At 38.4% G+C, this 11,690-nt stretch overlaps 1 protein-coding gene across 5 annotated transcripts in view; it reads right to left on the bottom strand.

Moving 5' to 3' along the window:
• Positions 1-62: 62 nt before the first annotated feature.
• Ntng1 (netrin G1) overlaps positions 63-11,690 on the bottom strand; it is a 332,898-nt gene continuing 321,270 nt past the window's right edge. For all 5 annotated transcript variants that reach the window (XM_048814630.1, XM_048814632.1, XM_048814628.1 and 2 more), the window contains one exon: positions 63-600. In XM_048814630.1, the coding sequence (XP_048670587.1) occupies positions 362-600 (239 nt within the window). In that variant the 3' untranslated portion in view covers positions 63-361. The remainder of the gene's footprint in view (positions 601-11,690) is intronic.

Genomic DNA, 11,690 nt, shown 5'->3' with positions numbered 1-11,690 from the left:
GCGCATCCACGTTAGAGTTAGGCAAATGTTTTTTGATTTTGTTTTTTTGTCTTTCCTGTTTGGGGGGGGGGGGGGTGGGCTGTCACAGCCTTTCCAATCCGCAGTAAGCTTTGCAGCTGGCGATGTGATTTGCAGTGATAATATCAACAGCTGCCAACTCCTCTGGAGTCAGAAATTAACAGTCTTGACTCCGATGTGCTGTCCACGTCTGAGAAATATGGCTTAGTTCAGTTAGGCCTTCTTAGTTTGTACGCTGTGTTTTGAGTGGGGGGTGTGTTTATGTTTCCTATGTTAGTAGCAAATGCTTGGGTTGTGTTTGCTTCCCCAGGGCACAGGCCTGTCCGATGGCTGGATGCGACATCTAGAACAGCAGGGGGCTGGCTGTTCCCAGCAGCGTGGTCAGCAGCAGTAGCAGCAGCAGCGCTAGGGAACCCTGCGGGGGCGCCCCCTGGCTGGAGTCGGAGCCGCAGCTGCCCGCCTCTTCACACCGCAGCTTCTCGCAGAGGATGCCAGTGTATGCAGCCGGGCACAGGCAGCGCACGTTGTTGTGGCACGTCCCCCCGTTCTGGCAGTGCAGGAGCTCGTTGTCGCAGACATTCGCTGCAGAATGAGGGGGAGGGTGGGGGGAGGTGCGGGGAGAGAGGCAGAATCAATTTAAGTTCATCTGGTACATCATGTTTTCAGCTTTAAAAAGAAAAAAAACACACACACACACACACAAAAAAAAAAACTCCATCGATCTTGTGCTCCCCCCTCCTTCACAAACTAAGCATGTGACTCCAATTTTCCAAACAAATGTAGTTTGCTGCCTTTGTTTTTATCATATTAGTCCTTTTCATATAGATTTTTGCTGCAATCTTGGATATTACCATTGTCCATTTCAGGCTTTTGAATGCAAAACAATACAATGCTCCTGGTTTGGCAGTTATCTTCTCTTCATGGAACTGGGACCTGTTGTGACCTCCTGGGTTTTTAAAGGACAAGTGCTGGATACAAGAATGCACAGCTTTGAAGCCAGATGAGTGGTATTTAGAATGCAAAGCAGTATTGCTAAAGTGACCAAGAACCTCTGGGGAGTGGGCCATTCTCCCCACTTCTTATTCCAGCAGCTGCACATGCAGACAGAGCCCAGGGGAAGCATGGGGATGAGGGTTGGGGATGTAGTGAAAGTACATGCTCCAGGCAAGCAGCAGCCAGATGGGAAGAGGGAAAGCTTGTTTCATGGGAGGGGTGTGAGGAAGAGCAGTCACTTTTGTCCCTGACAGCCTATTAGGATTTTTATCACCTTGTAAATATGGGAAGTGGAGCCCAAGGTTACCTTGTTTTCTGGGAATAGTAATAAATGCAATGGTGAAACCCTGATTACCAAAATTTCATTTCATCCATCAATTAATAGAATCAGTGAATAAAACCAGCCAAGCTTTTTGATACTAAAATTCATTCACAGTCTTTGTCATGTAACTTTACCTCTAATAATTTCTTATATCTTGAAAGCTCTAGTTATTCTCATTAATCCTATGTCTCATATTCCTTTAGATAATCAAGGTTTCACTGATTTAGCAGAATGTTAAATAGAACCCAGGGAAATTAACACAACAACAACGAATAAAAGAGCCAAGAACACTTCCCAGCAACAAATGCTGCTTAAGCACTTAACATATAGACCACTCTGGACTGAGGGGTGAGGGGCAGGTGGGAGCAGAGCAGAAAAAGCAGCTTTTTATAAATTATAACATTCTTTTTTCATTTAACAAACTGTCATGGTCAAATTTCCCCAGAGATGCCACATGAGTTAACTATACACACATGCGTGTGAACACACACACACACACACACATACACACACACACTGATCTAATGTTGCTATTGAGTGCAAACTGGGTTTTCTTTCTTATTTTTTTTTCTTTTTTGAAGACTGGTTTTTAAAGGTAATCTCAACCCTTTAAGTAATAACTCAATAGCGGATGTCACATTGTCCATTAATCATGTTCAATAGTTCTGTCACCTTCAAAAGAAGCTTCTTACAGACATGCTAATGTTCTGTGTGCAAATGAACTGACAAAAGGTGGCAGTGGGTAACCACAGAGCTAAAAACAAAGTGCCCTCAATAGGACCCTATTTGATTCCCTTCTTCAACAGCTTCTTTGTGACCTCTAAGAGAGTTGCATAATAATAGGTAAAACTTTCAAATGTATCCACACTTACTATTTGTAAATTTCAAGAGTGACTGACTGTTAAAGGCTATTAAATTCTTGAACGATACAAAAAAAAAAAAACAGCAGTGACCCATGGGTTCTTTTGACCATATAGGCTACCTCTCATTGTCTGGCTTAGAAATAATAAATATTAGACCCAAATTATAATGTTTTAAGAATCGTAGTTATAAATGTCAAGATCTGTAGCTGTGAAGCAAAGTCTCCATGTATGGTGTGGTTAGCCCCATGGACAAAACTGACAAAAGTCATTGTTTTTTTTGGATGTTATTAATCTGGAAAGCATACATAGGGTTTCAGGATTTTGTTTTGCTTACACTTCAAGAACTATCTACTTAATTGGGGCAACATGGAATAAACAGATGCAAATAACTGTTTCCCTTTAAAGATTCTCAGTGCTCTTGTTCTGGGCAGCAGATTGCTGAATGGGATACTTCCTTTCATTTGGGTACTTGATGTAGGAAAATATCTGCTCCATCAATATCGATAATTGCTTGCCTTGAATAATTGAGAACAAATCAATAGTTAATTAAATATCACTCCTCTTTTTTTAAAAAAGCAATTTTTCTTCTTCTTGGAATTGAATGTAAATTAGTTGTTGAGCAGAGGTTTACTTTTTTCTCTTTTTTTGAGAAGCTGGTGATTAAGTCAAAATGCAATACCTTCCCTACATTTACTAGTTGATTTTGATGGTTGGGAGAAATTTGATAAATATTGGAGGAACAGATGTAGCCCAGGATTAATCATCTCATAGATTTGGGTAATATATTTTCTATAGCATATAAATAGAATTTTTCTCCCCTGTGATACTGGGTATCAAACCCAGGGTCTCACACTTGTTAGGCAAGTGTTAAGAACTTTACTACTGAACTACATTCCCAGTCCAAAAATAAATAAATAAAATGAAACATAGAATATATTTTATTACTTTAGAATTTACTATAAAACATTTCATTTCTTGATTGAATGTTCGTCTTAAAGTTCAATACACGCAGAGCTTTACTGTACGCACAGCTTCTGTGTTGAAATCACACACTAGAAGCACATTTAAACCTAACCTAACTACATCTCTTACCTGGATTTTTTAACCCTCTGCTCCATCTTCATGTCATTTTGTACCAAAATTGTGTTGGTTAATACATAAAATCAGTGGTTAAATATCACTGAGCTCTTCCTCAGCATTTAAAACCTGTACTAAATATCATGAAGAAAATAGAAGAAATACAAAGCATGATCTCTGCTTTTAGGGAAATCACCTTGGTTGGGAGGATAAAATATATATAAGAAATGGCCTAATATTAGCTTCATTAAAATGCCTTTATCAGTTCCATCCAGCTCAACCAATGTCTATTTTGTGCCATCCATCCTGCTAAATTTTATGGTTGTAATTCTAATTGCCCTAAAGGAGCTCACTGTTTGGTGGAAAATAAACAAACATAAACAGAGATATTATGATGTGATAAAAAAAGAATTCAAAGGAAGTGCTTGCAAACTTCTAGGGGAACTCCAATGATGGTATAAATAATTGCTTTGGGAGAGATTAGGGAAGATTATATAAAAAATATATTTGAATAAAGATGTGCATCAGGCGGATACAGGTAGAAAGAGCATATGGATGGGGATATTGTATGAGTAAAGGCAAGGAGATGTCAAAGTGCTTTAATGGGTGTTAATCAGTAGTCTCTGAATTGTAAATCCACCCTTCTGATGTTGAAACCAGCACCCTATAGGTGTCTGCTGGATTCCACCAATAAGGGGCATTAGAGGGAACATAGAAGGAAGGAGGAATGAGGACATTTCCTTGATCCTATTTGATAGCTCTTGCTAACAAGTACTGCCCCAGCAATGGCCCTTCATGACCACAGCAGCATTTGGTTCCGGTGCTCAGTTATATTCAGAAATGGTTTCATTTCACTCTTGAAAATTCTGGGACCAGCTTAACAGCAACCCTTTCCCAGAGGCTTGAGCCCCAGTCTCAACGGGGCCTCTGCTCAGCATTTCAAAGGAACAGGCAGCAGCCAGATATTATCCCTCCCCAGAGGTGCAGTACCCACATTTATGATGTCTCTTGTCCAAACCTTTACTTTTTGAAAACCCCATCCTCCTTCCTGTAATCCCTCAACCCAGAGTGAAATTCTCTGCCTGGGTGAGCAGTTACTGTCTCAAAGTTACTTTAGATGTCCTATTTTCATTTTTAGATCCTCAGACACTTTTCTACCCATTTCCTTTAATAAATTTCCTCTGTTGAAATACCTAGCATGGTTTCAGTTTTCTAATGGGAGCCTGACTGAGAGATATGTGGAACATATTAGTGAACCATGATTGCATTATAGCTAGAATGCTGAATGTATAGGGAAAATGGAGATGGGAGTAACAGGTTGCACCCATAAAATGTTCTGAACATTTTATGTATAACACTGCAGAGTTTAGATAATAGGCAATGGAGAGCTGTCAAGAGGCATGAACAGGGTCTAAATGGAAAAAGGAGAGGCTAGACCAGAAGAGAACAGACTGGAGGTAAGGAAACTTTCAGCAAAATGGAATGGGGTAGGTTAGAGCAATTGGGAAAGGAAAAAAGGAACAGATTTAGAGATAACTTATGACTCTTGTTTTAAGCATGTGGATGTTTCATAAAGAAATTTATTAAGAAAGAAGATAGATAGGAGGAAGAGTTTGGTTTGAGAAGAAAAGAACTTTTTTGGGACCTATTGACTTTGAGGGGCCTAGGTTCTTCTGCAGGTGTTTTGCTATTAGTTGCAAAAACTCCTTAATGGTTCAGGAAATTGTTCATCCTGGAGATACAGATGTGGAGCAGGGGAGGTAGTAGTCATTGTTACAAAACCTCAAAAGAAGTAGAAGACTTCATGCTGGGAGACTATAGACCAAGTAAATGAGGACTGCAGCCAAAAATGGAAGAATATCAGCATCTAAGCCATTAAGTAGAGCAAGCAAGACAGTGACGGATGCAGAGGTCTTTGCTGATAACATTAAATGTTACACCTTCCAGAATTCTATCACATTATGACAAAGTTCCAAATACAGATCAGCTCATGCAGAAAATAAAACCAGGATGGGGATGGCAATTATGTTGACCATCTATACTGTACTTTCCTCTCACCCCAGCCCCCATACACCAGAAATTGTTATGGCTTAACTGTTTGTCTCCTCCAAAACTCATGATGAAATTTAGTTATAGTTTTAATAGTATTAAGCAGTGGGACCTTTAAGAGGTATCCTCATGAATGAATAGAAGCCAGCATCATGAGAATGGGTTTGCAAGAGGGAAGAATCTCTCTTGTACTCTCTGTCTCTGTGCTTCCAGCATTCTCTTTCCACCATGTTTTGACATAGTAAGAAGGCCTTCTCCAGCTGCTGGCCCTTTGACCTTGGTCTTTCCAGCCTCCAGAACTTTGAACCTATAAACACTTATTCATTATAAATTACTCAATCTGTGATATTATGTTATAACAACACAGAATGAACCAAGACAGAAATATATGTATTTAATCATGGCACTCCTTTGTACTTATATTCAGAATTCTCCTCAACATAAAGTCCCAGGCATCAACTACCAGTTGATAGAGCTGGCATAAGGATAAACACCAATTTGCAATCTGAGAATCATCTCCATTTCATCCTGCATGCAGATGTATATTGAAGATCCAACTGGGACTCTATACCCAACACAAAAATTTAATTCATAACTCTTTACTTGATGCTCTTCTATGTAGGTTAGTGTAAAACAGGAAAAGGTGCAATTATTTTATGAGATTTATTTTAGGCTTATCCAAAGTCTCTCTTTATTGTTATTGACAGTCTATGATTGTCTTCTCTCTGTAAAGAGGGAGGTTCATTTTAAATCCCTTATACAATACTTGGTCCAATATTGGATGCAAATAGTAATTTGCAAGATACAATTTTTTTGTTATGGTAAAATATGACACTTAGAGTAAAAGGTAATACTTTTCTGGTAGTAGCTTAACTACCTGCTAAAGGATTCCTTTTTCTATCTATACAAAACATTTATTTATGGTGTATCCAATATCACACCATATAGCCTAACCCCCCCCCCACGATTTGCAATATTAGAAATGCTCTCACATAGAGGGTCCCTGATAAGCTGTAGCCTTTGATAGATGAAGTTATAGTATTAATGCTATACTTAAGCAGTTATGGCGCCAAAAATGAAGGGTGGAGTCCTGGTGGAAAGACTGATCAGCAAGGTACTATAATATCTCTGATCACAGCTTCAGTTAGCAAGTCACAATAGCAGATACATTAGTTCTCACAGTTGCCATGAGTTCATAGAAACACTCAGAATTTCCTTAGAGAAAGAATAGAAATAAGCATCATTTTTTCCTCTTTTATTTCTATTTATTTTTTATAGTATCTTGGATGAGGAGAGTCTTAGTAATGTTGCTAAATTATTCTTTAATTTGGATTTTTTTTGTGTGTTTCTTTATTGTCACACACATTTGCTCTTCCAAAATTGAAATTTATTTTCAGAAGTTAAATTAAAAGACCTTGCTTCCTCCTCCCCATATTAGTCCTTTCTAGAAGATTTGGAAAAAAACAGACCTATAGATGGACCCAATATGTTCAAAGAGAGCACCAGCTAGGACTTAGTGTTGCTACTTGTTCTATTCTTTCTTTCTTTTTTTTCTTTACAACCTAAGGGTCACTTATTCCCAGATGGTCACTATGATCCATGCATTACCAAAGGGAAGTTTTCTTTTCTCTATTTGTATTTTGTTCAAAGCTATGCATTTAGGTTTGCCCTGTCAGTGAGCTGCTATGCTTGAGCAATGCTGGGTCTGTATTTATAGACTTGAAAGTTTCTCTTTTTGGCTTTGTCTCCTACACGTCAAGGAATCAATGTGATGTGTTACCATGACAGCTTTCCTTGATGGTTGTATTAATAAGTGACCTCTACCTTCACCACCTGAAACAAGCCCAGGATTGCTGAGGGAAAGATGTTCCAAATTGTTCCCGTCCTTTGCAAAGAAATGTCAAAAAGTGAATAACTCTACCAAGCAGGGTAATAACAAAGGTTTGTGTGCTACATTCAGGTCTGATTTAGGCATTTGAGAACTGGTGGCAGGAGATAAATTATGACCCATTTATATAGTCTTTGTGGCTGTTTTACTAAGTTGTGAGGGGTGATATATAAAATGGAACACACAGGTTAGATCCTGGGGTATGGAAGAAACTTTACAGAATGTAATATAATGGTCTTTTTTTGGGGGGAATTCTAGGTACACTAAATGCTTTCTCCCTTCTTTTTCTCACTTATGTCTGGCTATGACAGGTGGGATGGTGGAGTGGAAAAAATATTAGTTAAGAGCCATGAAACATGAATTCTAGTTCTGATTGGTCATCAATTCACTGTGAGACCTGGGCATATAATAAACTATTTAATGACATCCATGCATCCATCCATCCATCCATCCATCCATCCATCTGTCATCTAACCAGGCACTATTCTATAAGATGAGCATATAGTGATGAGTCAAACCAGCAATGTAACTGCACATACGGAGTTTGTAATCTGGTGCCAACTATGACAGTAGAGAAAAGGTTTAGAGTAGGTATTTCTAAAGTTCTCTTGAAGCTTATTATTTGATGCATAGTGTTAATAGAAAGCCTATCTTTATAGAGTCAAAGAATTAGAAATTCCTCCCATTTTTTGATCAAACATAATGACTTTTAAAGTTTTGTAATATTGTCAAGATGTGAATTACAAGACTTTCCTTCTATTATTTGGTGACAACTTGGATGACTCTTTTTTTGATAATCTCTTTTGCCCGTTTGTCTTATCTTGTACCCCATGGAACAGGATAACTTTCCCCTCACCTGCACTAAAGCATGAGGTGGTATAAAGAGAATTAGGGGAAGATCTTGTATTCAAGTTCAGTCTTTATTGGCTAATGGGTTGGGCATACTTGGGAAAATCACTTAACCACTTTGTGCCCCTTTCGGAAGCAGAGACAATAGCACTTGTTTTGTTTATCCAGTAAATAGATGAATTATGGGGAGGTGCTGTAAAAAATATATAAATCACAACCTAAGTACTCTTTGTTAATGTTCAGTTCCTTCTTTAGTCATCCCTAATGCTTGCTAGAAGCTCTTGAGTTGGAAGAGTACAGAATAAAGAATTTCTCACTAACTATCCAATCCAAGCTAGAAAAGAAGCGAAAATCCTCCTTAGAAGGCATCTCCGTGTATGTTCTGTTGTTATGAATCTTCAGAGAGTCTGGCTAAAAGTTTACTTGCATACAACTGATGTGTACACCACAGAGCCTTTCAAGGTTACCATGGAGTAGCAGTGCCCATTTTCTCGGAAGTGACTTTTATCCTCTCCATCAATGTGCATTCTCCTGTATCACTCAAGAGTACACACATAAGGTTCATTTCTAGAATGATAATAGGGATGGGCTGAGCCAGAAATCATATACCTTCTTGCTTCCTCTGCCCCTTAGCTGGCCCTTCAACTCTGTAGTGTTGAAGGGGAAGGAAAGGGAGGTGCATATGCAAACAGTAGACTAAAACCTGCAGGCCTCACATGAGACATCCATGATTTCCTGCTCCCATCTTATGCTCCTGTCTTCATCTGTATCCTTCTGGGGACAGTGGTAGTGGTGGCATGACTCCCATGTGACAGCATTCAGCTTACTTGTATTTCAATGTAACAAAGCAAAGGAGCAGAGCTGAAGGGCTGTAAGGAATAGTGTAGAAGTTGTCAGCTGAGTGGTCAGGCATGTCTACATAATCAAGTGCAACAGGTTCTGACCTAGGGAGCAGCCACTGTATTCTTACTTATCTAATATCAAAGCTCCTATCATGGGGGTAATACTATCTCTTGTCCAACCAAAGGAAACAGTGCTTACAACATTATAAAAAAGACCCATTCATTTTGAAGGAGCCCATGTGTCTGAGCAGGCGTGAGAGAGGTGACAGGTGACTCTAGAGAGGGGCAAGAGACACTACCAAGCACACCTAAATGTTTTGTCTTAGCAACCTGAATAAAGCCTCTGCTGATGTTGAGAAAGAATTAATTCACTGAGAATCCTACAAGCCGAAGGCTGGGCACCTTTCCCAAAGTGATCATTAATGATGTATTGAAATCCTATTTAGGTTAACACCTTCAGACACAGACACAGGCAAGATGCTCATAAAAAACAGTGCTGAGAAATCACAGATTTTCTCATCAGGTATCAGAAAATGCACTTGTCTAGTTTAATTAAAAGGTGCAAGTAACTTTTCCTCTTAGCTCAAGGTGAAAGATGGTGGTCATGGGAGGCATATTCACACACAATGGCAGCACACATCTAAATACAGACCATCATTTCCAAGTACATGACATTATGTCAGGAGAAGCAGTTATATTTATCCCTATAAGTACAGATATGTACCTCTACAAATACCTAACAGCATGTAAGCTTTAGCAAAAATACTGGGATAAATTGTAACCAAAAATACTGGGATAAATTGTGACCAGTGTTTACCTCTAGCTGGCAAAAATGCAGTTAATTTTAGGAATTTTAAATTTTTTGTCTATATACATTTTCCTTTTTCCAAATAACCTAGAATAAATATATAGTCCTTTGAAGATATTAAAATAAAAATAATTACTGTTTCTGGAAAAAAATAATATCTTTTACTGAAATGATAAAGGCAGTTCATTACAGAAATGAATTGTGCCATCATATTTTGCCAAATATCAGTATTTGTTTCATTAACATGTATTTCTAATAAAGCTACCAATTGTCTTAAATATCCAAAATCATCATCTCAGGGAAGGCATGGGTTCTTACATGATCTCATAATCATACAAGGGTCATAGACACTACTTCCTTAAAATGCCAGAGACTTCAATGCCATGAACTTTACTGCCACGGAACTAGCAGAATTTTCTGAGCTAAAGGGATCTGCTTATTGGTGGCCATTTTATTGATAACTAGTGCAGGCTGATGCAAACTTAGTGTGTATTTTAACCTCTGATGATGACTTTTCCAGTAGAAAATGATGGAAAAGTGATGACTTTTCCAGTAGAAAACTTATTTCAAGCAAATTGAGATTCCAATCTGCTATCCTTATATATGTCTGTACCTTATCTATAACCTACTCATTGTGGTTATTTATATCACTAGTATGCAGTCCTGTCTTCAGCACTGAATAGATGCTCAGTAAATATTTATTACACAAATAAAATGACATTTGTCTTTTTTTCCCCCTCTCTTTCTGAATGGTTGACACACATGTATTATTCATAAATAGATAGCTAGTTAGACAGCTAACCAGATAGATAGATAGGGAGGACAGTGGACAGAGATATAAACCTCTTAGATATAAAGCTATTAGGTTGGAGAGTAGGCAGTGGAAGGAATTTTTCCTCGATGACCTCATTTTTAACACTGGGAAGTAGGAGATATAGCCATCTGCTGACCATAGGTAGCATCTTGAAGTGGTAATGAAACACTGGCAGAGAATGTGAGAGGAAGTTCACTAGGAGCACAAGGAGAAACTTCGATGGCGGCAGTATGAGTTGTCTTAGGTTTCCATACTTTTTTAAAGGGAAAACGATAATAGGAAGAGAATGGGGACGTGCAGTAAGGTTTTTTTTTTTTTTTCCTTCAAAGATCTAATATACACTTGGGGAAGCAATGGAGGTGAGGGGAAGTAGCAAGAATGACAACTGTTTTGAGATGACAGATCAGAAGCAATCCTTTCATTATTTATTAAGTGAAATTTATTCATCTTGTCATAATCTGGGCATTGTGAGTAAACGAAGGTGAAAAAGACATGGATCTGAGGCCCTCAAGGAACTCAGTGACTTTTTCTTTTTTACTAAATTGGGAAATGATAAGTTAACTGTAAAACACAGGCTAAAGAAAAGTCCAGATGGAGCTGTTCCACGTGAGGGTGGGAGGGAAAAGAAAGATCATTATAGGGACATAGAAAAATACAAGCAAGAGGATTTGGTGTCCTTTGAAAAGATGGAATTGTGAAAGACAGTCTATACAGCCCCATACTGCGCTGAAGACAAATTTGTAAAACACCCCACATTCTGGCTGGGAGGCAGAGCAATACCACTGGCCTTTGATATCCAGCATTAAGAAATGCAAGTGTCTTTGGCTGAAAGGAGATAATTGTGTCATTAATTCTAACGTGTGATTTTTTTAAAAAGACAGAATTTCCATGCCTTTGAGCACTTTGTAAAGCTAAAATATAATTTGAGGTTCCTGTTTGTCAACCTATAGCCAAATGTCTCCTTAGAGACTTAATTTTTCCTATATATATTTGGCAGGAGTATTCTAAATATGGTCTAAGCCCTCTTAGGATTTTTAAACAGCAGGGATATTTAAATATGAAAAATAGCTACTGAAATCACACAGCAGTAACTTTTCTTAATGATTTTTTTTTTCCTTGGGAATCACTGTAATTCACTCTCGTCTGCTGTGGCCTTGCTGTCACCAT

This window comes from Marmota marmota, unplaced genomic scaffold (genome assembly GCF_001458135.2).
Source record: "Marmota marmota marmota unplaced genomic scaffold, marMar, whole genome shotgun sequence".
Lineage (NCBI taxonomy): Eukaryota > Metazoa > Chordata > Mammalia > Rodentia > Sciuridae > Marmota > Marmota marmota.
The sequence above is the reverse complement of the archived record's forward strand: the minus strand, read 5'-3'. Positions and strand labels throughout refer to the sequence as shown.